Here is a 23,283-nt window from a genome sequence, read left to right as displayed (position 1 = left end):
TTCAGATTTTTAAAAAAGTTATTCTAAAGTCTAATTGGTGTATTTTCCAGTTTTCTGAAGGAAACAATCACTTAAGAAATGTAACTGTATCTTCAAAAGCTTCACAGATCATTTAAATTAATATCAGTCATACCCAAAACGTGTGTGTACTTGCGTGCATGCGTGAGTGTGAGTGCGAGGGCGCGCGCCGCGCGCGTGTGTGTCTGTGTGTGTGTGTTTCGGGGGGGAAGGGGATGTACAAATTCCACGAGTTTGAGAAGAAAGCAAAGCCACTTAGAATCAGCAGCTTTGTTTTTAATCAAATCTAAAAATATGTTCTCCTATTGAGTATTTTAAAAAATATGGATGACACGTGTCTCTACTAACATTACAAGTTTGTGCAATGATGTAAATAACAAATATATAATCTACGTAACTTTTATTTTATCAAACAACACAAACAGCACATGCAAACCCCCCAGAAATATGTTAAGTTTCACGTCATGTAGTAATCCATGGAAATTGCCATGGTTCTGCTACTCTTTCCCCACCGAACTTCATCCCACAACAAACTGGGAGTCACAAGGCTGTGTTTCGTCATCAGTCTTCACCAAGTGTCCATTGCAACCGTCCTCGTGAAGTCTTATCTTACACCCTGGTGTGTGAAAAACACCGGCATGAACACCATACCTGCGGAAGCAACAAACTGATACACAGATGGACAAACCATTGAAAAAGGATTAAATACAATTTACGGTTTCATGACATTTCGAAATGTAACTCCTGGTATCGATCTTCGACTCGAACTTGTTTTTAACCACTATATTTCGATAAATATATTCAATTTGAACTACTTCAACTCATACACGATTACTTCTGTTAGCTTGTCCTACAAATCTCAACCACTCTCATTCAGTTTTAGTTCATCCTGCTAGGTAACGAATCTTGAAATCTCATTCGATCTTCCATGAAACAATTCTGAATTCTTCTATTTAAGTACGTATAATTCAACTCACTCGCTCTTTCTATTCGGCTGAGATTTCGATCTCCCACAAAAGACATTGCTTAGTTATAATAAGCAATAATAATAATAATGAATACTGAACCGATTGGTGTTCCGTCAGTTATCACCACATAATTTATCCCAAATGCGTTACTTAGGTTAATACACCTGTATAATATATATATATATATATATATATATATATATATATATATATATATAGCACATAACACCCAATACCAAATGACGTCATGAAGCCTTCTGTGGTCAAGGGGTTATGACGGAGACATAACAATGTGTCTCAGTGTAATCGAAAACTTTATTTGGATATTTTTTCAGGATATGTATGTATGTATGTATGTAAGTCGAAAACTTAAAGATAAACAAATCGAATACTTCGCATAACTTGAATAACATACTCAATACTGGCCTAAAGTCTTTTCTTTCATGCTATCAAGAAAGAAACTATAAACGGTTTTAGGTTAATTTTCGAAGTTCTGCTGTGTATATATCTTTTAGTGTTTGACCATTTCAACGTTTTCCAACTTACGCACAACAACTCATTGTTCCATCGGCATGGCACGTGCAGTCCAAGCATTCTGCTTCGATCCTGAAGGAGCCAGGTTTGTACTGGGTACTTTTGTATTCGCATACATTGCCGGCATTACCTTAAAATGATGGGAGATGCATGAATATAACACTGACGAATCGCCAAATTAGCCTCGCTAATTGAGCCCACTTAAACCCAGATAGCGGAGAGCAAGGATACCAATATTATAGCTAAGGCTACGTTGAGAGTGCGAAACTTTAAAATGCGATAAAAACGCGGTCAAGAGCCATAGAAAGCAACGGAATCTTGAGAAACCATACTCCATCATCACTAATGTTGAACAGTGGAAGCATACAATGCCCACTTTCCCTCCTAGGCGAGACATGATTATATTTTTTTTTGTTTTGTGTTTTTCTAAACCTTGTTTGGATAATAGGAAATGAGAAGAAGAAACAAACGAACGACCGAACGAGAGAAAAGGACAAAAATTACTTATAAGGAGATCTGCTGATGTACTGTATTGCAAAGTTGATACAGCACTTCGTCACAGAGCATCCGCTTTCACGCTTTTATTTTTATTGTAATTATTCTTAGTCAATAAAATATTAGATGTGAATGTATCCTTCTCTTCAATTCAAAATTTTAACCACGTCTGCAGACGCTTGCCTGGTGCAATCATATACATAAACAGAAAAGAATAAACAACCTGCAGACATTTATCGAGCTCAATCCCTTTCACAACATGTATTACAAACAAAACAATCACATAGGGAGTAGCGTTAAAGCTCAAAAGAAGGTAAAAGTAAAGGGGAATGATTTGAAAACTCGAACAGCTTTGATGTCACGGACATACAAACTTGCATACAGCGAGCCAGCTTAGTTATGTTTTCTAACTAAAAACCTCTGCCATAGGCTATTTCTGTTTTATTTGTTGATAATTCAAGTTTATTTTACAAAATTTAAACTTTTCGTTATTGTCAACAAATAATGACGAGCTAAATTTATATACAATACAGAGTATTCTTGATTTTGGTTTTTGGTTGTTTTGTTGTCGCTTTATGTTTTCTAAATCCTCTTGCCCTGTTAAAACTAAATTTTCTTCAAATTGTTTTTTTTATCTATTATAAATGTAATAATACAAATTACAGTACTGCTTCTGGTGACACAGAGCATCATTTCTTCATTTTACTCTCAAAACTACCATTAGTATCAACAGAATTAACGAAATAATCTAAATATTGCCATAAAGGTATTCATTAATATTACCAGAATTTTTTAACTTGTATAATGGCATGTCTGTGATCATTTTCCTTCCTTTTTGTATTACACAGAATGAAACAGACCTTTGAGTAAAAGATACTACTATCTCAAAGTATAAAGCAGTCAGGTATTACTCTAATTTAGTCCATGTATCTTCCTTTTTTATCAATTTTTCACTAAAACCTAAAGGACATATATTATCATGACTGGGTTCTGCGGTTGCTTTGAAAACCTTATACGTGTATAAAGATTTAAAAGATATCTTCGAAACCAATTCCCATTTTGGAATAATTCGTGAAGCCAGAGACAGAAAGGCTTTAAGTAAATTAAGTGTTTCATCACAAAAAATAACTATCGAGACTGGTTTAAACTTAGGAAATGTAAATTTTTAGTGAAGAATGATGTCCAAGATGAATACTATTATGACAGTTTGTCCTTTATACCTCTCACTTAGAAAACCTTATGTTGATCCCTATTCTTGACAGACCTAAAAATTTACAAACTACTACATTTACTTTAACGTAAAGAGTAAACAGCTTTAAAATACCACGACAAAAGTGTATATAACTGCATTCCAACAAAGATTCTCTCTCTCTCTCTCTCAGCGGACTTATTCATTTATTTATGCAACAATGTATTGTATTTGAACTATATTTTGCAATGACTATGTGCTTTTTTGCATAAGTTAAATCAATACATTACTGTTCCATTAATGAATCATGCAGTCTTGCCTAACTTTTAAAATATTGATAAGATTCTCAAACTTTGATATTTTCTTTTCTTTGCGCAAAATTATAATTTTCTTCCATACGATAAAATCAATGAAAGTCCATTGTTCACAATTTATTGTTGTCTGCAATTTTGTAGCTGCAACTTGCGCGAACTCGTTGCAAATGTTGAGGCACAAATCTCGGTATCAGAATGAACTTTTTCATTTTAATTTAATTCCTTGATGGGTTAAGCTATGTCCCGCACCTTGTTCATACTCATTTCAGTTTATATAACATGTGTGACTAAATAACAAGTACAATTTCATCTGCAATTGTAATGAAAACTGAAATGTCAAGTAAGTGTGTGTGATATGCACGACATGTCACTTTGTGTTACAAGCATCCAATCAAAACCTCAAAAGGTCTTCCTCAGACTGTCATTTTGCTATATTTATCACGTTTATGGCCGAACCTTTGTTAAGAAATGGTGTGGCATGATGTTACGAAGGTATGAAGCCTCATAAATAAATAATATATTAAAACAATTTCTTCTTAAAATTGTTTTAAATGTCATAGTTATGTCATAGTTATATGCAAGCTATGTCAGCCTGGTCAGGGATGCATAAACCTATTCGAGTAAAGTAGTGAGACTTTTACCAAAATGCACTTATCAGGCACAAAAGCCATAAATCCACTAAAATAAATGTTCCATGTAAGCATCAGCAATATGTCACAGATATTTCATTTAAAAATTTCAAGCACATCTTGATTTAACAAAGTTTTACTGATCCAAGACCTCCGTCTTAAATGGATTCAAAGCCTGAAGAAAAACTGATTGGAATAAAGGTGTCCTTAATTTCATCTGGGAATAAAGTATGAGGGTAGTGACCACTCAACACCCCTGTAAAATAAGCGAAATCTCACCAACCCCATCCAATGGTTTTGATTGGGGAATTTTCTTTACAAGGGTATCAGTTCTCTGAAAGCACGAAATCTGGTAAACTAGAATAATTGTTTCGTGCAAAATAGTGATGTAGGAACCTCAAAAGCAACCCCCGCAACTCTGTGTGTGTGTGTGTGTGTGTGTGTGAAATTCCCATGGAATAATATTACATATTGGACTGGAGCCCATTAAATACTTGTTACACTCTTGATTTAAAAAAATGCTCTATTTCTTTCAAAATATAATAATTTAATGCTGATTAACAGGTGGAAAATGGACAATATGTAAAGAAGATATGAAGGAGAAAAGATAGGATAATATTGTCCTGAAAGTACAACATCTTTAAAAAATTTTGATAAGAACTATAATTGTCCCACTAAAATAAAATCTACATTAATGCCGTCTTCATTTTTGTCCAACTCAAATTATGCTAGATTTGACCGTCTGTGACCAATGTATAATCTTAAAGAATTGGCTTTGAGGGAGTGGATAATGGGGTAGGAAAGATCGCTGGGATTGTCATTGATGTCTTCTTTGTATATACAGAACTGTTTTTGCTCCCAATAGTATGGAGCATATAGACGCGGAAAGTAAAGCTATTTTACCCAGTGAACAATATGAAGATTCAAATATAGTAGAGGTCACACTGTTGGAAGTTTCTTGATAAGATGGCAGAAACAGCATACAAAAATCTGGTGAAAATAGCAAGAAGACAAATAAAGTGGCATACATTAAAGAACTGTGCGCTGACTTTGTTTCTTTTTTAATGAGTTTTCAAAGAACTCCTAGCGTCGGTTTTAAACTTTGTTCTTGGTAATGTTTGCTACAGTAACATCATGTTCGTATACGGTGTTATAGTTTAATTTTACCTGTTGCCGGTGCAGTTACGATGCAAAATGATTCAGCCCGATGCAAAACAGTCAAAACCAACAGTAGAAGCAAGGGCGTCTGTCTCTTTATTATGGACATCATTTCTGTAACGGACGGGAAAGTAACTAGACACCCAATATACATGCATGCATATTTAATACTCTACAGCGCGATTTGATTGTATGAAACCATCCTTGTGATAAGGCATGTATGAAAGTTCACAGTGACAAGGGCAGCTATTTAAAAACTTTAGAGAGAAAGGTATGTATGTATGCATGTATGTATGTATGTATGCATGCATGCATGCATGCATGTATGTATGTATGTATGTATGTATGTGGTTTACCGGCACATCAGTGCAGCATAAAAATCGAGGACGAAGGCAAAGAGGGCAAATCCTTAAAATACAAAGCAAAACGATCCAAAACTTTCTCATCAAGAGATGCATCCCATGGCAAAAATGTTGCTTCCATTACTTGTCTGTTACTACATGCAGCTATTAGCATATGGATAACCATCAACGTAATTTTATCATCCAGTGAATTCCAATGGGTTTAAATTCCTCCCGTCTAGCGAGTGAGTTCTGTTGCACTTTGAGGCCTTGCCTTCGACATTGTTTCATCCCTTCTGAGTGCCTGACCGAACGGATTCAACCTAAAGTTCGTGCAAGACTTTAGTTATCATAATTCGTCGTCTCCCGGATGGTGGATTTAATGCCATTTTGTCCGCACATAATACGCTATTAATAGCGGGTAGTATATTTGGTGGAGGAAACCCCGGGGAAAGCCCGGGAAAAACAACCTACCACGAAAGGCTATTTGCAAACTTTCTTACATACCCACGATGACCAAGGCGAACCTCTGAACAACAGGGTCAGAGGTCATATGTCGGCAATCTGTAAAGGCGGACACCTTAGACAACTCGGCCATCTCAAAGCCTCTCGCCTTTTTCCTGGAAAGTGTTGTCTTAGAGGCAGACCATTTTTATTTTTTCTTTGTTGTGAGATAGAGGAGGCCGAAATTTACTTACTTTTAAACATCACTTTAACATCGTCGACAATAATGGAACCAACTATCTGTTTACGATGACAAGGCAAAAATCCAAGCATTCTGTCATAATAATATTATTCAAAAGTTCAGCGAAATACAGCAAATTATGCAGCAAATACATGACATTCCAAAACCTGTAATATTAACTTCAACATAATACCTGAATGTGCGTTATGTCGTGAATCAGTCTGATAATTCCATTTATGGTTCAACAGAATGTACAAGTACATTATTGTGTTAGGATTTACGTGCGATTGCCTGAAAGCCAGATGAAAAATGTCCATCAGATGGGAAGTTGGAAACTGGCAACTCCAGCATCACTATGCTATGTAACTCATCATTACTATGCTGTGTAACTGTAGAGCCAAATTATTTTACCTTATCATATTCAGCTATGGTTGGGAAATCTCTAAAATTAGGTTCCACTGTCACGATACTCTGATTGATATGTCTCTTCTTTACAAATGTGTATCGCAATTTAAAAAAAGTTAAGATCAGAAGTTTACCTCACAATTAAAACGTATGCCTTAGTCGTCTTATTTCTGTTGAAGTTTATGACACTTTTCACCTGTTTAATAAAATGTTACTATTTCTTGTTTATAACAGAATCGACCTCAATAAGTCACATTTGATAAAACCCTGCGAGTTAATGAGGCTGTGTAGAAGAGAGATCACAAATACAAGCAAAACAGAGACTTGTCCGGTGAAAATAAAAAAGCACTGATCCTTCAAATATAAATTTTACTAAATCTAAGACAGAGATTAGACCTCTTCATTACTTTTTACTTTTATTATTTCTGGGTATGGGAGGGGAAATTGCTGAATCTAAATATTTGGTACCACTCTTTCTCGTTATGCAGTCATACATTGTATAATAAGCATGACATGTTTTAGAGATACATTGTATAATAAGCATGACATGTTTTAGAGATACATTGTATAATAAGCATGACATGTTTTAGAGATACATTGTATAATAAGCATGACATGTTTTAGAGATACATTGTATAATAAGCATGACATGTTTTAGAGATACACTGTATAATAAGCATGACATGTTTTAGAGATACACTGTATAATAAGCATGACATGTTTTAGAGATACACTGTATAATAAGCATGACATGTTTTAGAGATACGTTACCTCTCAAAGTAAATCGATCTCCGAATACCAATGAATATTTAGATGGAAACAGGTTTCCTAAATTCATGGGAAGTAAAGGCAAGTCAGCAATCACTGCGAATCTAAAAGGCACAATAACATCTTGTTTGCCATCAAATTCATCAGGTTGTTTTGTTTTTCAACTTTATAAAACAAATCCCCTGAAATGGACACGAATCTCTATTACATACTCATGTTGATGATCATTGTTGTAGGGTATATGGTTTAAATAACTTTAAATAGGCGATAGATAAATCATGTAGAACCAATAGATCTGGTGGAGAAAAAAATTGCATCTGTGGCTGTCTCTAGGAGTTACGGGTATTTGGTTTTCTCCGACGTCTTGCTGATAATATGTGGTTCACCCAAATGATCCCAAGGTGCGGCTCTTGGTTCATTCGAAATGCAGTTACAATCACATGTTGAAATCAGTCATTTTCTCGCAAACGAAAAGGAAGAAAAAAAAAGAATTTGTAAGACTTTCGCGCCAAGAACATGTACATAGCAAACTATTGTAACATGACGCTGAAGGTACAAAACAATAAAACCAATTATCATATGCTCATTTTTTTCTCCGTTAACTTTAAATTGTCAGAATGGTGCAGTATTTTTTATACTGAACACCTTGATATTGCACGCACGCATATTATTATTATTTCCAAGACATGTATCGGAACTATGTTAATTAATATTTACATAGTTCTGTCCATTTCCTAGACAGAGCGCGATGTACATAAATCGTGTGCAGATAAAACCAGTGAATTTCCAATTGAGAATGTCATCTGGGGAGCAGTTTGGATATCGCCTTTGTGGCTCACATTGGTCCTGTCAGCCCAGGCCACCCGAACCGCTTCAGCTTTCATTTCTATCCAGTCAAGTCAGGCTGATACTAAGTGATTTTTGCCTTACGTATTGGTAAATATACCATATTAGAGTGACGCGTGATAGGAAGTAAACAACATTTAGCATTATGCTCTAAACAAAATTTTGAAAACGGCAACTGTACGTGACTAAAATCGACAATCTGTAGACATAGTCTGCTTTAGAAAGATAGATGTCTGAAAGGGACGACAAATGTTATGGCTAACAATGCAAAAACTAGTTTACGTCCTAAATCACTTGTTCTTCAAAATCCCTACCATCAAAGATTCTGACAAATTATTTCATTCTTTTGCACAAATGATTTACGTTCATCTCGCTATTTTGGAAACGGAGATAACAACGCCAAATACTAGCAATTAAACTGATATCCAGGACAGACGAAACTCGATCTACGTAAAACTATGTTCCAAAATGTGAAATTCTATGTGTGTTAACAGAAAGAAACGTGTGTGTGCGTGTCTGTCTGTCTGTCGGGGACAAGGTAAAAAAGTTACAAATTCCACACCTTTAAATTAAAACACAAACCCGCAAACTTGCCCACCTCACTGTGAATATGCAAGCTGAAAAAATCTGCTGCTTTGTGGACAAATCCACAAATGTGTTCACCCTGACCAGGAATTTTGAAGAGGAAGTAGCAGTTTTGAATACAGTGGTGCCAAACAAGACTGGAATTATGAGCATTTCAAAATATATGGATGACACCTGTAATCTACTAAAATTACAGGTGTGTACAATCATGCAATAACGAATATCGAATTAACGTAACTTTCATTTTAAAACAACAAAAAATAGCACATGCAAAACAGAATTTTATTTATTGTCACATCATGTGGTAATTCTTGGACGATACCATAGTTTCAATACTCTATCCCCATGGATCTTCAGCCTATCACAAAAGGTATTTCGCAAGGTTGTGTTTCGTCATCAGTTCTCACCGCGTGTCCATTGCAACCGTCCTCGTGAAGTCTCATCTTACACCCCGATGGCAGCTGAAAAACTCCAGCATGAACACCATACCTGGGAAACAACAGATTGATACATAGAAAAACAAACCATTAAAATGGATGAAGTAATAAACTTTTTTGGTTCCATGCCATTTAGAAATGTAACGCGATTTCTAGCACTCCAACTTGATTACTGCTGCTCCTCGTATTCCACTGGATCTTGATGTTAACCACTCCATCTCGAGAATTATGTTCAGTTTCAATTAGAATTCAGTTTTAATTACTTAATCTCAATTAGGATTACTTCTATTAGCCTGTCCCACTTTACTCGCCCACCCCACTCGACTTCGATCATTCAGACTTTATCGTGATTATTTAAGCTCAATTGCATCACTACAACTAAGCTTCAATTCTTCCTGCTCGATCAAGAATCTTAAGATCTATCTTCCACGAAACAATTTCAACAGTCTTCTTTTGATTACGTATAATTCCACTCGCCCCTCATTTCGATCCTGATTGGTACTCCCGCGGTGGATATTGCTTTGTTATTTTAAAGAATACAGAACCTACTGGTGTTCCCTAGGATATCCACACATAATTTGTCACATGAATACTGCATTATTTAGGTTAACACACCTATATCATATCCTTTTTTTATATAAATGTAGCACGTATAAGGCCTCATAGTAAATAACGTTATGAAGTCTTGAATGATAGATAAATATTTGACTGAGACGTAAGAATGTGATTGATGTCATTTAAAAATTGACTAAAATGTATTGCAAGATTAATAAAGTCATTAGACTTGAAAATCCAGTACATACTTCATGAATTTTCTTCGCTTTGTTACGGCCGTGTATGCATAGTGTGTAAAAGATTTGAAAGTACTAAGTTTGATGTATACTGCAATTTTGTGTCCACTTTTGTAACGAACCCAGCTGTACTCAAACATCCGTATTGCAAGTGCCGATTCAGCATATATTGGCATTTGTTCAGGTCTCCAATCAATAATTACTGAGCAACTAAACAGGGATACCAGTCTCGGGGGGTGGGAGGAGGTGTCAGTTAGATATCGTTCTAAACACTTCTTCTGTTTGTGCCTTAACACCATTTTGAATTGCTCTGGCAGGTCCAAATTTGCTTGCGTCTACCCTGTACAAAACTGTTGATTACGGTAGCTGACACCGGAACTTCGCTTCTGACATATTTAACGCGAACAAGATCCTAAGCACCCCATCTTAACTGTCCACATCGTTTACGCTAACTTCAGTTAAAAGTTCATGTGCAAAGATGGGCAATGTGTGTGCTTTGTTTTCAAACGTTAACACTGATATCTATATATATATATATATATATATATATATATATATATATATATATATATATATATATATATATATATATTAATGAGTGACCTGAGCCCTTCAAACAAACCAGAAAATTTACTGTAGGGTCTAGGTTTCATGCTGCTATTCCGTCCACCGTAAACATCCTTGAATATTCACTTCTGCACTCAGCGTTTGCTCACGGAAGGAATATAATACACATCATTAACACTTTTCCCCAAAAATATTCATACTTCACGTACAGTAGGGTAAATCACGTTGCTTGCCCAGCCTTTGAGACTATTGTCCGTGTTCTCAATAAATTGCTCCATCTTCAACAGAGCACCACTTTGCGTGGACATATGAAAAGCACTTGTCTCCATCTAACCATGATATATCGCTCTTCTTCTTTGTGCGCAGATTTTACTAACAAGCGAGCGTACTGACTGTATTACTTATCAGAAAGTAATCTTTTGGCTACGAAGACTTGAAACGTATATTTTTTCCCCACAACATCTCCCCGCAAAGATATGTGCCGAAGAGAAATGGAAAACAAAATTTAGAAAAACTGATTAAACAACACATACATGTATCATATACATTTATATCAGTATGTATGTATGTATGTATGTATGAATGCTTACAATTTTACCTATCATTTATGCATGTTCGATTAAAAATAAAATACATGCATGACTAATTGGTAAGCTGTAAGCAACTGTACGAGACCATGTTGACTTAGTCACTCAAATATCAACAAATCGAATACTTCGCATAACTTGAATAACTTGCTCAGCACTTATACCTAATTGTATTCTTGCCTGCGATTTAAAAATATACCTCGAAAAAAATGAAAGTTGAATGTGTTTAGCCTTTTTAGTTTTCGATGTTATGCTTTGTCTATCCATCTTTTGGTGTTTGTTCATTTTACTGTTTTTCTGACTTACCCACAACACCTCATTGCTCCAGTTGCAGTACACGTGCAGTCCAAGCAGTCTTCTTCAAACCTGAAGGAGCCAGGTTTGTACTGGACACCTTTGTATTCACATACATTGCCGGTATTACCTTAAAATGATGGCAGATGCATGAATATAACTGACGAATCGCAAAGTGAAGCGTAGCCAAGCTACTATGAACCCCCACCACACACACACATACACACACACACACTTCCGAAAAAAGTGAGTTTGCTTAACTAAAGTTAGCAAGGATACAATAATTTATTCAATGTTACTTTGAATATGTGGATCTTTGAACGACCGATCAAAATGTCATTCAGCTATCGGTCAACTTCCATAGAAAGCTGCAGAATAGTGAGAAGCCATACTCTATCAAGATGGATGTAAATCCGGGGAAGTACACAATGCCCGCTGTCCATACGAGACTGGTTATGATTATATGTTTTGTTTGTTTTGTTTTGCTTGTTGGCGGGTACCTTCTTTTGCATTATAGGAACTTTTAAGAAACAAACAAACGAATAAATCAAAGAATGAGCGAAAAGAAAGACAAAACAAATCACTTTTGAGTACGTCTACCTGTGTAATGTTCAACCTTATTAATACAGCACTTCATCAATGATCATCCACTTTCACAATTTCCAGTTGTAATTAAATTATTTTCATTCAGCAAAATATTAAATATTATTTTATCCTTCGTTTCCACTTAAAATGTAACTACGTCTGCCGACGCCGGCCAACATGCCCATCTGGGAAAGAGGAACGACCGGCTGGCATCTATCAAGCCAGGTCAATACCTTTCATGTTATATATTGCAAGCAAGACAATCACGGATGGAGTGGCGTAAAATAAACAGGATAGTAGATGTAAAGTGGCAAATTTTGAAAATACGAACTGTTCAGATGGCACGGACATGTGGAGTTACACACAGAGACCAAAGGTAGTCATGTGTATAACTAAACTCCTCCTTTGGTTATTTTTGTATAATTTGCTGATAAATCTAATTTACGGTATTTGAATATGTATACACTTTCCATTTTGTCTTCAAATAATCACCTGAACTAAATTTATATACAATATAGAGTATCCTTGTTTGTGCTTTTTTGTCTGTGGCAGCTTTGTTTTGTTAGCTTTTGGTGAGTTATTTTTGTTGTAGTTTTGTTGTTTTTTAAATCCTTTCATCCATGTTAAAATTCGATATTCTTTGCATATTTATTTTCTTAACTATTTTAAATGTAATAATACAAATTTAAGAACAAGAAAATCGATGTTGCATCTGGTGACACAGTAAATCATTTGTTCATTTTACTCTCAAAATTACCATAAACATATCCATTAATATTACTAGAACTCTCTCAAACGTACCATAAATGTCTGCAATAATATTACCAGAATTTTCTAAGCTTCTACGTGAATAGATCATTATCCTTCTTTTTGTGTCATACAGAATGGAACCGACCTTTATTTTAACAAAAGATACTTCTGATCTGAGGATACGGATAAGTATGGTATTGCCTTAATTAAGTCCATGTATCTTCCTTTTTATATCCTTTTAACCAAAATCTAAAAGACACATATTTCATTCTGATTGGAGTTCTGCAGTTGATTCAAATATTTAATATGTCAATAAACATTTGAAATATATCATATAAACTGATTCCTGTCTTAGAATAATGGCTAATGCCAGTCACAGAAAGGCTTTAAGTAAATTACAGGTTTCATCACATCCATTAAATACCGAACATGTAAACATGTAGGTAACGAATAGCATGAAAGGAAATGTGAAGTTTGTGTAAATAATGATGTCGAAGATTAATACCATTTGCATTAATCTGTCATGCATACCTATAAGTACTTTTTGCATAAACTTATGTTATATTTCAGTCTTGCTACACTTTTGAAACATTTAATATAATCGTGGCTTCGAGTCTAGGGTTTGGCCAATGTGGGTATGTCAGAAAGATTGCCAATAGCTTCCTCTTGGGTCATTGGTTCTTGCTGGGGTTTTCCTAGTTCTTCTTCCACCAGTTATACTGGCCGCCATGTATACCCGTACGTGTGCTGAAAAATGGCGTTAAATCCACGACTATGTCATGCATGTTTGTTCCTCAACCTGCCGATTAAATTTTCAGTTTATATTACATCTGTGACTTGAAAACAAATACAATTTCATCTCGCTAAAATATTTTAACAAAAGTTTTGGTAGCGGCTCGTTAGTATTGTTAAGCAAAATCCACAATTTTAAAGAAACTGAAATGCCAAAAAGAGTAGGCTTGTCATAGTCGACATGTCAATTGCCCTTATAAGCATCCAATCAATCGACAGACCTATTACTATATCTATCATGTTAGTGGGAATAATTCTAGAAAGAAAGTGTGACATGGTGTAAAGAAAGTATATTACCCTCAAAAACAAATAATATATTAAAAACTACTTGGTCTTAAAGTAGAATTAAAAATCATTTGTACTGTGCACGCTATGTCAGCCTGGTCCGGGGTACATAAATATATTCGAGTAAAATTGTTTCTGTTTTGGGAGTTTATCGCCTTTTTTCAGTGCAAGATAGACTATACATTTATCTGTCAATATAACTGGTGAAGGAAGAACCCGGGAAATCCCCAGCAAGAACCAATGACCCAGCAGAAGCTACTGGCAACTTGGCAAGCTTTCACACATAGTAACATTGGCCAGAGACTCGAACGTACGAGGGCAGGGGCGAGATGACAGTGATTGGTAAAGGCAAGCGTTTTAGACCTCTCGGCCATCTAGGGTCCCAAGAGTAAAATAGTGAGACTGTTACTGTAATGCAGTTATCAATCATTAGAAGCCAGTAATACACTCATTAGAAGCAACTAATCCACTCAAGCAAGTGTTTCATGTAAGCATGATCAAATCTTAAATCGACTCAAAGCCATAAGAAAAATAGATCTGAACAAAACTTTCCGCATTTTCATCTGTTAGTAATGTAGGAGGGGAGTGGTTACTCAATAATGTTGTAAAATAGGCATAATCTACACACTTCACCTTTAGTTTTTGATCATAACGTTTTTACAGTGGTATCAGTTGAATCAAAGCATGAAATACAGTAAAACAGAATAAAAGTTTTATGCAAAGCAGTGGTATAGCAACCTCCAAAAACAACCCCTGCAACTGGGGACTGGGGTCAATTTCTCATCAAATAACATTTTCGTTTGCGTAAGGAGTCCATAATTTGTAATTGCACCAAAAATACAAATATATTTTATTGCTTTCAAATATAATTATTTAATACTCATTAACAGCTTGAAGAAAAAAAAACAGTATGGCAAGAAAATGGGAAACAGTAAAAGAAAATCGGCTCGGTTGATATTGTCATTAAAATATTGCATCTTCACGAAGGTTTTGTAAGAAATTTAACTGACATGACTATAAAATGAGATCTACATAATTGCATCACTTTTTTCAAGTTCAAACCATACTCAAGTTAGTCGTTTTTGACAATGTCAAGTTCAAACCATGCTCAAGTTAGTCGTTTTTGACAATATCAAGTTCAAACTATGCTCAAGTTAGTCGTTTTTGACAATGTCAAGATCAAACCATACTCAAGTTGGTCGTTTTTGACAATGTCAAGTTCAAACCATGCTCAAGTTAGTCGTTTTTGACAATGTCAAGATCAAACCATGCTCAAGTTGGTCGTTTTTGACAATGTCAAGTTCAAACCATGCTCAAGTTGGTCGTTTTTGACAATGTCAAGTTCAAACCATGCTCAAGTTAGTCGTTTTTGACAATGTCAAGATCAAACCATGCTCAAGTTGGTCGTTTTTGACAATGTCAAGTTCAAACCATGCTCAAGTTAGTCGTTTTTGACAATGTCAAATTCAAACCATACTCAAGTTAGTCGTTTTTGACAATGTCAAGATCAAACCATGTTCAAGTTGGTCGTTTTTGACAATGTCAAGTTCAAACTATGCTCAAGTTAGTCGTTTTTGACAATGTCAAGTTCAAACCATGCTCAAGTTAGTCGTTTTTGACAATGTCAAGTTCAAACCATGCTCAAGTTGGTCGTTTTTGACAATGTCAAGTTCAAACCATACTCAAGTTGGTCGTTTTTGACAATTTCATCTTTACGTAGGGGAGGTTGTTTGGATTGTCAGTGAAGGCTTCTTTTTAAACACAGAAATTGTTTGCACCCAATAAGATGAAGCATATATACATGGAAAACAAAACTATATTTTCCCAGTCAACAAAATCGGTGTTTTAAATATGGTATATGTCACGCTATTAGAAGTTCTCCACAAAAAAATAGACAGAAACGGCATACAAAAATCAGGTGGACAGAGCAAAAGGACAAATAAAGTGGCATACAGTTGACGACTGTGCGCTATTTAAGAATTCTGAGCGCTGGTTTTATACCGTTTTTTTGGTATTGATTGTACAGAACCATCGTGTTAGTATACTATGTTACATTTTGATTTTACCTGTTGGTGGAGCACTTATGAAGCACGATGATTCAGCTTGATGCAAAACAACCAGAACTACCAGAAGAAGCAAGGGCGTGCGTTTCTTCATTATGGAGATAATTTCTGTCACGCTGGGAAAGTAATTAGACATCCTATATACATACATATATATACATACATTACAGTGCGATTCGCATGTATGACACGATCCTTATGATAAGGCATGTTGCAAAGTTCACAGTGGCAAGGACATTTATTGTATATAAAAAACATAAAAAATAAATGTGTGTATGTGCTTTAGCGGCACATCAAGACAATCCAGAATATATGGAGCCCAATTAGTCTACATATCCCAAAACCAACATATTAAACAAGGACGACGGCAGAAGAGGCAAATACATAAATGCATAGCAAACAAGTTTAAGATCTTCTCACCAAAAGATGCATCCCAATGAACAAATGTTGCTTCCATTACTTGCCTCTTACCATATGAAGGAAGAAGCATCAAGTCTATAATACATCTTTGAACCTGAAGTGGTAAGAAAACTAAGAAAAGGAAACAAAAGAAAAAAAATCCCACGAATTAAGACAACGTAGACATATGAATAGCGACCTAGATAATTTTATCATCCAGTACATTCCACTGGGTTTACATTACTCCCGTCTAGCGAGTGAGTTCTGTTGTACTTAGAGTCATTGCCTTCAACATTGTGTCTTCCCTTCTTAGTGCATGTCCGAACGAAATAGGGCATTAGTGCGTTAGTGCAAGACGATAGTTACTACAATTCTAATTCTACCGGTTGTGAAATGAACGCCATTTTGTCTGCACATAAACAATATTCATTTGGAGTAGTTTATTTGTTTGAGGAATAACCCAGAAAAACCACTGGAAGAACCACCGACCCATGGGAAGCTATTGGCAAGCTTTCTCACATACCCACGATGACCAAGCCGGTTCGGACCCACACGGACAGAGGTGAGATCTCACTGATCTGTAAAGGCCAGCGCATCTGCCACTCAGCTACCTCAGGGCCCCTCGCCTTTTTCCGGAGAACTGTTGTCTTAGGGACGGACCATTTAATTTTTCATTGATGAGAGATTGAGGGGGTTGGATATTATTTATTTTTTAAACAGCACATTAGCATCGTCGACAGTAATTGTACCAATGTTCTTTTTACGTGGAAAATGCACCTAATCCAAGCATATCAGAGTACATACTTTAGTCATAATAATAGTATTCAAAGGTTTCAGCTAAATACAGCAAATTATGCAGCAAATACATGACATTCCATAAACTGTAATAATAACCTCAACATAAATGTACGTGCTGATGATACCGTCGTCGCATCCGTCATAGCTAGAAAAAGTGACATCCATGTCTAGCGAGAAACAGAAGAGATATAATCTCTGTAATGCTTGTTGCCTGAATGTGTGTTATGTCTTGATTACTCTATTTATGGTTGAACAGAACGTACAAGCTATGGAAACATCGTGCACTATTGTTTCACGTTTTACGTGCGGTTGCCTGAATACCAGCTGAAAATTGTCCATCAGACGGGACGTTGGAAATAAGCAACTCCAGCATCACTTTTCTAAGTCAACGTACACCCAAGCTATTTTACCTTATTATATTCAGTTGTGGTTGGGGCATCTCTGAAATTAGGTTCCTCTATCACGCCACTCTGGGTTTTTCTCACCCATGCGACAGAGAAATCTAGCTGTTTATCTAAACTTACTTTTCTTGTCTCAGTCTAGTCATCTCTCACCAGTCGTCTCAGTCAAGGTGTCCACGCGCTCAGAAATGCTTTTTTAAAAAAGTAACCCTTTTTATCGTCTGCTGTGCCTGACGTAGTTGTTTCAAAATCAAACAACAACAACAGCAACAAATACATAACAAAAACATAGGAACTTAAGGTCAATCCATTTTTGAGAACACACCATACAAAAACATTTCGCGAGAGACAAAAACACACACGGATACGATGTCGATCTTTTTGGTATTTTCCTAGTTCGTTCCACACAGCATAGTCAGTTTTATCCTATATGCAGGCCTTGCTCGGTACATTTTCAGGTCAGCATCAATAATTGTATACAAAGCTACCGAACAAGTTTTAAATACTTCGTGTGAAACACATTATATACTGTTAGCTACATTTAATGACGCTGACCTGAAAATGTACTGTGCTACAGATAGGATAAAATTCTCAATGTTTTGTGAAATGAACTATGACAGAAAACACGGATCCATGCACATACACTATAGACCTATACACTTCATAGCCTCCTAACTCTCTTAACAACTACAGAAAACTTAGTAACAGCCAGAAATGTGTTATGTCAAACATGCTTTATTGTAATTTTGTTAAGCATATCAGTTGTGACATAGTTGTACCAAAAATATACCTACAATATTTAATGACATGTAATGCACTTACCAGCCAGAATGAATCATTTATCCGTCAACACATTAATCCATAAGCAAATTTAACTGTAGTACTTACCATATTTTCAAGACAGAAAAATAAATTTTCAAAGAATCCGTGAACTTGAAAGTGTAGCACATCTTTTATAAACGGGGATAATTTTACAATCAATATTAAGGACAACACAAGTATGTCATAAATAGTTTCACCTCCAAAGAAAAGGAGAGATATATATACGATAGTGACGCAGATCACTAATTACCTATGAATAATCTAATGCAACATGTTACTCTTCGTTACAGTATGTACTAAGTATAACTACAGTAGAGCTGAATACCCTGTATCGTTTCATTATTTACAATATAACTTTTTAAAATTGGAACTGAGAAAAATGAAACAGTTTCTTGTAACAAATATGAATTATTTAATGCCAATTTTATATAATGTCCATATATTAAATGTGATGATACATCATTACTATGTCACGTTTTATATTGTTATTTTTCTTTGCTCACGCGTATAAACTGTGTACTTTGGATGCAACGGCCACACTACAACCCTCATTAACAAATTTGTATTAATGAACCGCATGTAAACATTTGCACGTGATCTATATTACACTAGTGAAGAGTTCTTTTACTTTAAAGGAAAATATTGGGTAAGAAAAATAATCTACGTTGGGGTTTCGACCGAGAAAAGGAAATCCCAGTCGCGGGGTTACAAACCCCAAAATAGATTCTAAATATCTCTTCCTTGTAACTGCATATAACAAAACATGTTTAGATAAGAAGTATACCTCACAATCATAACGCGTGACGTAGTTGTGGCATTTCTATTAATATTTGGGACCATTTTTAACTGTTTGAAGAAAATTAATAAAATGTCACTACTTGCTGTTGATAACAGAATCGACCACAATAAATCACATTTGATAAAACCGTGAGAGTTAATGAGACTATGCAGAAGAGAGATCATAAATACAAAAACAAAAACAAACAGTGACTTGTAAAATAAAATCAAAAACTTATCTTTTCACGTATAAATTTTACTAAATCTAAGAATGAGATTAGACCTCTTCATTACGTTTTTCTCTTGCTATTACTGGTGTGAGATTGGTAATTACTGAATCTAAATATTTGGTACCACTCTTTCTCGTTATGCAGTCATACATTGTCAAATAAGCATGAAAAGTCTTAGAGAAACGTCACCCCTCAAACCAAATCGATCTCCGAATACAAGTGAATAATTAGATGGAAATAGGTTTGCATAAATTGATGGGAGGTAAATACAAGTCAGGAATCAATGAGAATCTGAAGGACACAACAACATCTCATTTGCCGTCCAATGCATCAGTTTGTTTTGTTTTTCAACTTTTAAAACAAGTCCTCTGAAATGGACACAAATCTACATTACATACTCACGTTGAAAATTGTTTCTGTAGGTTACATGACTTAGTTAATGGTATAAAATATTAAAAAAAAAACGTTTAATGGGCGGAAGATAAATCAAGTAGAGTCAATAGAACTTGCGAAAAACAACCAAAGGCAGCAAAAGGTTTGCGTCTGTGGCTGTCTCTAGGAGTTACAGATAATTCGATTTTATCCGACATCTTGTCGATAATATGGGGTTCACCAAACTTCTCTACTTGGGAATCTTGGTTCATATGAAAGACTCTTACCATCACATGTTGAAACCAGCGACATTCTCCTAAAAGAAAAAGAAAACTATACAATTTATAAGACGTTTGCGTCATGAACATGTGCATAGCAAACCGTTCTAACATGACGCTGAAGGCACAGGACAATAAAACCAAAGTATTTTTCTTGCATGCGTAGGAATTACTACCATCTGCACCATGAGTAGACGCACATGGTGAAAAAAATCGTCCAGGATGTCTAAGTACTGTGTTATTCTCGATCTTTAATTCAAGAGACTCTGATTAATTTTCATTTAATTCTGGAGGTTTTTTTCGGCGATTTCATCCAAGTTTATATTATATCTATTCTGTTTCTCTATCAGCTGCAACTACATCAAAACCATATAACAGAAGGTTATTTCCTTCTAAATGATGTGCCGTTTACTATTGTCATAACTGTTATATATTTATTGTGCTGGAATCACATATTTGTTTCGTTCTTATTATTGTGTTTTACTTATGTGCTACAAAAGCTGATACTACCATTAATTTTTACTTATAGTGAACATCAACGGCATCATTATAAATATGAATTAACACTTAATACGAAGTATACTAGGTTTATTTTTGCTGATTGGTAATGTACGATGACAGGTATAAAATTCAAGATAAATAATATTCGGTTTAAATTTTATTTACCAAGAGCCACAAGTTATATAGAAACCACTTTGAAATAATCCTTCTTACTGCTGTGTTAAATCCGGTAAAGATTATTGGAAATACTATACCATAAACAATTTCTTATTAACGCAATCCAGCAACTAAAACACTTTCACCAGATGACACTGTCTCTATAGCAGCTTCTAACTAATTCAAAACTTTATTCATTTATGTATTTCTTTCTTATCTTTGTATAATGTTGGTTCTTCTTAATCAAATAATGTGTAAAATCTTTTATTTTGGGCAGACATTCTTGTGCTGTTTTTTCATATGGACTTTCACTCACGTTCTAACGATACCGGTTACGCTATTTATTGACTAAACATTTTGTCAGGCAACGTCCATTTGCTATCAGGTAGTCGATTATAAACTACGGTAATTAAACTGGAATTAATAGATTTGCTACATCTTTGATATCCATCGTTGATGGTGGACAAGTTATAAATTTCAACAGCTTTTCAAGAGCATGAAATAGACAACATTACGGGTATATAATTCCTGTGAACGTGTATTAAGCTGCCCACCATGTTCAACTCTATGTGGATCTTTCTATTTTTTGAAGATGTTTTCTCGGGGTCTTTACCTTCCTTGTTTTTATCTTGCTTCTTATCATGTCTTTCCTCCATTTAATTTACAAGAAAATATGTAAAATCGATAAATGTAAATCTGAATAAACATGAAATGCAAGATGATTTACAGTGTTCTTTACAAAATAATTTTAAAGGTAATTTGTTCAAATAATAAAAGGCTGGCTGTGTTGAAAGGGAGGTTCAGAGTGTGAAGAAGGAAAAGACATAACCGAGATTAAAAGACGTCATAATTATTGAAGACCAAGTGGGGAAAATACTTTCAAGCTGGGTTAACCAAAACAAAGAGCTCATTTAAAACAATACTTGGAATAATCGATACACAAACACTATAATGATGAAAACTTCAAATTATATAGTGAAATAAGAGTATAATTTTACGAGCATTGAGGCAAACAATTAAATCATACGCATACTTAAATATTATCTATGTTCCACCAATTGTTGGCTTTTTTTGCGATGAGTGTGGCCGCACAGTTCACCTATTTTGATTTGTCTTATTCTGAGCAACAAAGACGATGTTTTCACTGGTCAAACGCAAGAGATATGATACTGAGCAAACACGTGTCGAAAATGCCATGATGTAAGGGAGAAAAGATCAAGAGCAAACGTTAATCATTCAAGACGGACATTTTTATCATTTAGGAAATCTTGAGCAGTGTTGCTTAATGTAATTTTTTTGTTAGACTTTATTTAATGATGTAAGAAGACTTGACAGTGATAAATAGTGCAACAAGTGTGATTAAAACCACAAATGTCTCAACAATAAAACAAACAGTACATATTTTATTCATCAAGCATATTTTCAGCATTTGCAGATTATTTTCACTTCTTCTTTAGAAATCTTTTGATTGAAAGTTATCAAATATCACTCAATAAAGGTGGAGAAATCCCTAGTTTAAATGACAAAAACAATCTTATTCAAATACCACAGAAGCACGTGGAGATGAGACAGATACCGATAAAAGTTCGCATTTTGGTGACCTTTGGCATTTCCAGTCCAATTAACTTTAGTATCTTATCAGATATATAAAAAATCTTTGCAAAGTCCCTTTGAGAAATTTGAATGCTCTTATATGGTGGTTATTAGTGTCCAGCAGATCTTCACTTAGGGCTGTGGAGATCTGATCTTAATCAGATTGATTAAAAAAAGTACTGTAAAAAAGTACCTAATTCCATTTGATATCGAGCAGTAATCTTTTACTCATTTTGTAAACTATTTAAGTTGTTGTTTTAAATAATGCTGCTCATTATTGAAATTACCGTGAAAATTGTGACATCTAACAACTCCAACATTTACGACGTCTTCTTGAATTGTTTCTGTTCCATTTTTTATAAATCTGTTTTAGCTAAGTTTCGTTCTTTTATGTCTTTATATGTGCCATCTAAATTAAACATGTGCAGTTCCTTTTGCACTCTTCAATATCTTTAGAAATTACGTTATTTTTAGTTTGTCTTCATTAGATCCCAATTGTTCTAAATGTAACTTGTCCTTTTATTTTCTATTGAAATAACGAACTGTTGCAGGGAATGGTAAATATTTTGATGCGCATAAAAAACCAGAAGGCGTCACACATAGATAAGGATATGGTAGATATACATGTCCAAACAGAAACTGAATGTCCTGTCATTCACGCTGGTGATTTTGTATGCAAAGAATGTTCATTAAAAAACTAAACTAAACTGATTATTTAGCGGCAAATGACTTCATAATAAAATAGTCCAGATGTATTCATATCGACATTCATGGTGAAATATAATTAAAATCCAGAGAATGGTGAGGTTTCTCTTAATTAAGGATCATCCGCAATGATGATCCTGAAGGTTTGTCAACTAGAGCGATAGG

General features: G+C 35.0%; 1 protein-coding gene across 2 annotated transcripts; it reads right to left on the bottom strand.

The window, feature by feature from the left end:
* Nucleotides 1–403: 403 nt before the first annotated feature.
* Nucleotides 404–16,607, bottom strand: LOC149802186 (uncharacterized). 2 transcript variants are annotated; one of them, XM_089954401.1, is made up of 5 exons: nucleotides 16,558–16,607; nucleotides 16,090–16,202; nucleotides 5,315–5,419; nucleotides 1,533–1,650; nucleotides 404–669 (listed from the first exon to the last, which is right to left on the bottom strand). In XM_089954401.1, the coding sequence occupies exons 1-5, from the start codon at nucleotides 16,590–16,592 to the stop codon at nucleotides 537–539; spliced, it is 504 nt and encodes a 167-aa protein (XP_089810527.1). In that variant the 5' UTR covers nucleotides 16,593–16,607; the 3' UTR covers nucleotides 404–536. The 2 variants fall into 2 exon arrangements, with proteins under 2 accessions (XP_089810527.1, XP_089810528.1); XM_089954402.1 differs by lacking the exons at nucleotides 404–669; nucleotides 1,533–1,650; nucleotides 5,315–5,419 and adding exons at nucleotides 9,204–9,424; nucleotides 11,624–11,741.
* Nucleotides 16,608–23,283: the final 6,676 nt, after the last annotated feature.

The sequence above is a fragment of the Sinohyriopsis cumingii genome, chromosome 4 (assembly GCF_028554795.1).
Source record: "Sinohyriopsis cumingii isolate HCF-2022 chromosome 4, ASM2855479v2, whole genome shotgun sequence".
NCBI classification, from domain to species: domain Eukaryota; kingdom Metazoa; phylum Mollusca; class Bivalvia; order Unionida; family Unionidae; genus Sinohyriopsis; species Sinohyriopsis cumingii.
The sequence above is the reverse complement of the archived record's forward strand: the minus strand, read 5'-3'. Positions and strand labels throughout refer to the sequence as shown.

Coding starts and splice junctions, on each gene's coding strand:
- LOC149802186 (XM_089954401.1), bottom strand. CDS start 16,592: ATGTATTATAGACTTGATGCTTCTTCCTTCATATG. Junction 5,420..16,089: donor CATAAGTGCTCCACCAACAG/GTAAAATCAAAA, acceptor CGTCCGTTACAG/AAATGATGTCCATAATAAAG. Junction 1,651..5,314: donor CGTAACTGCACCGGCAACAG/GTAAAATTAAAC, acceptor CATCATTTTAAG/GTAATGCCGGCAATGTATGC.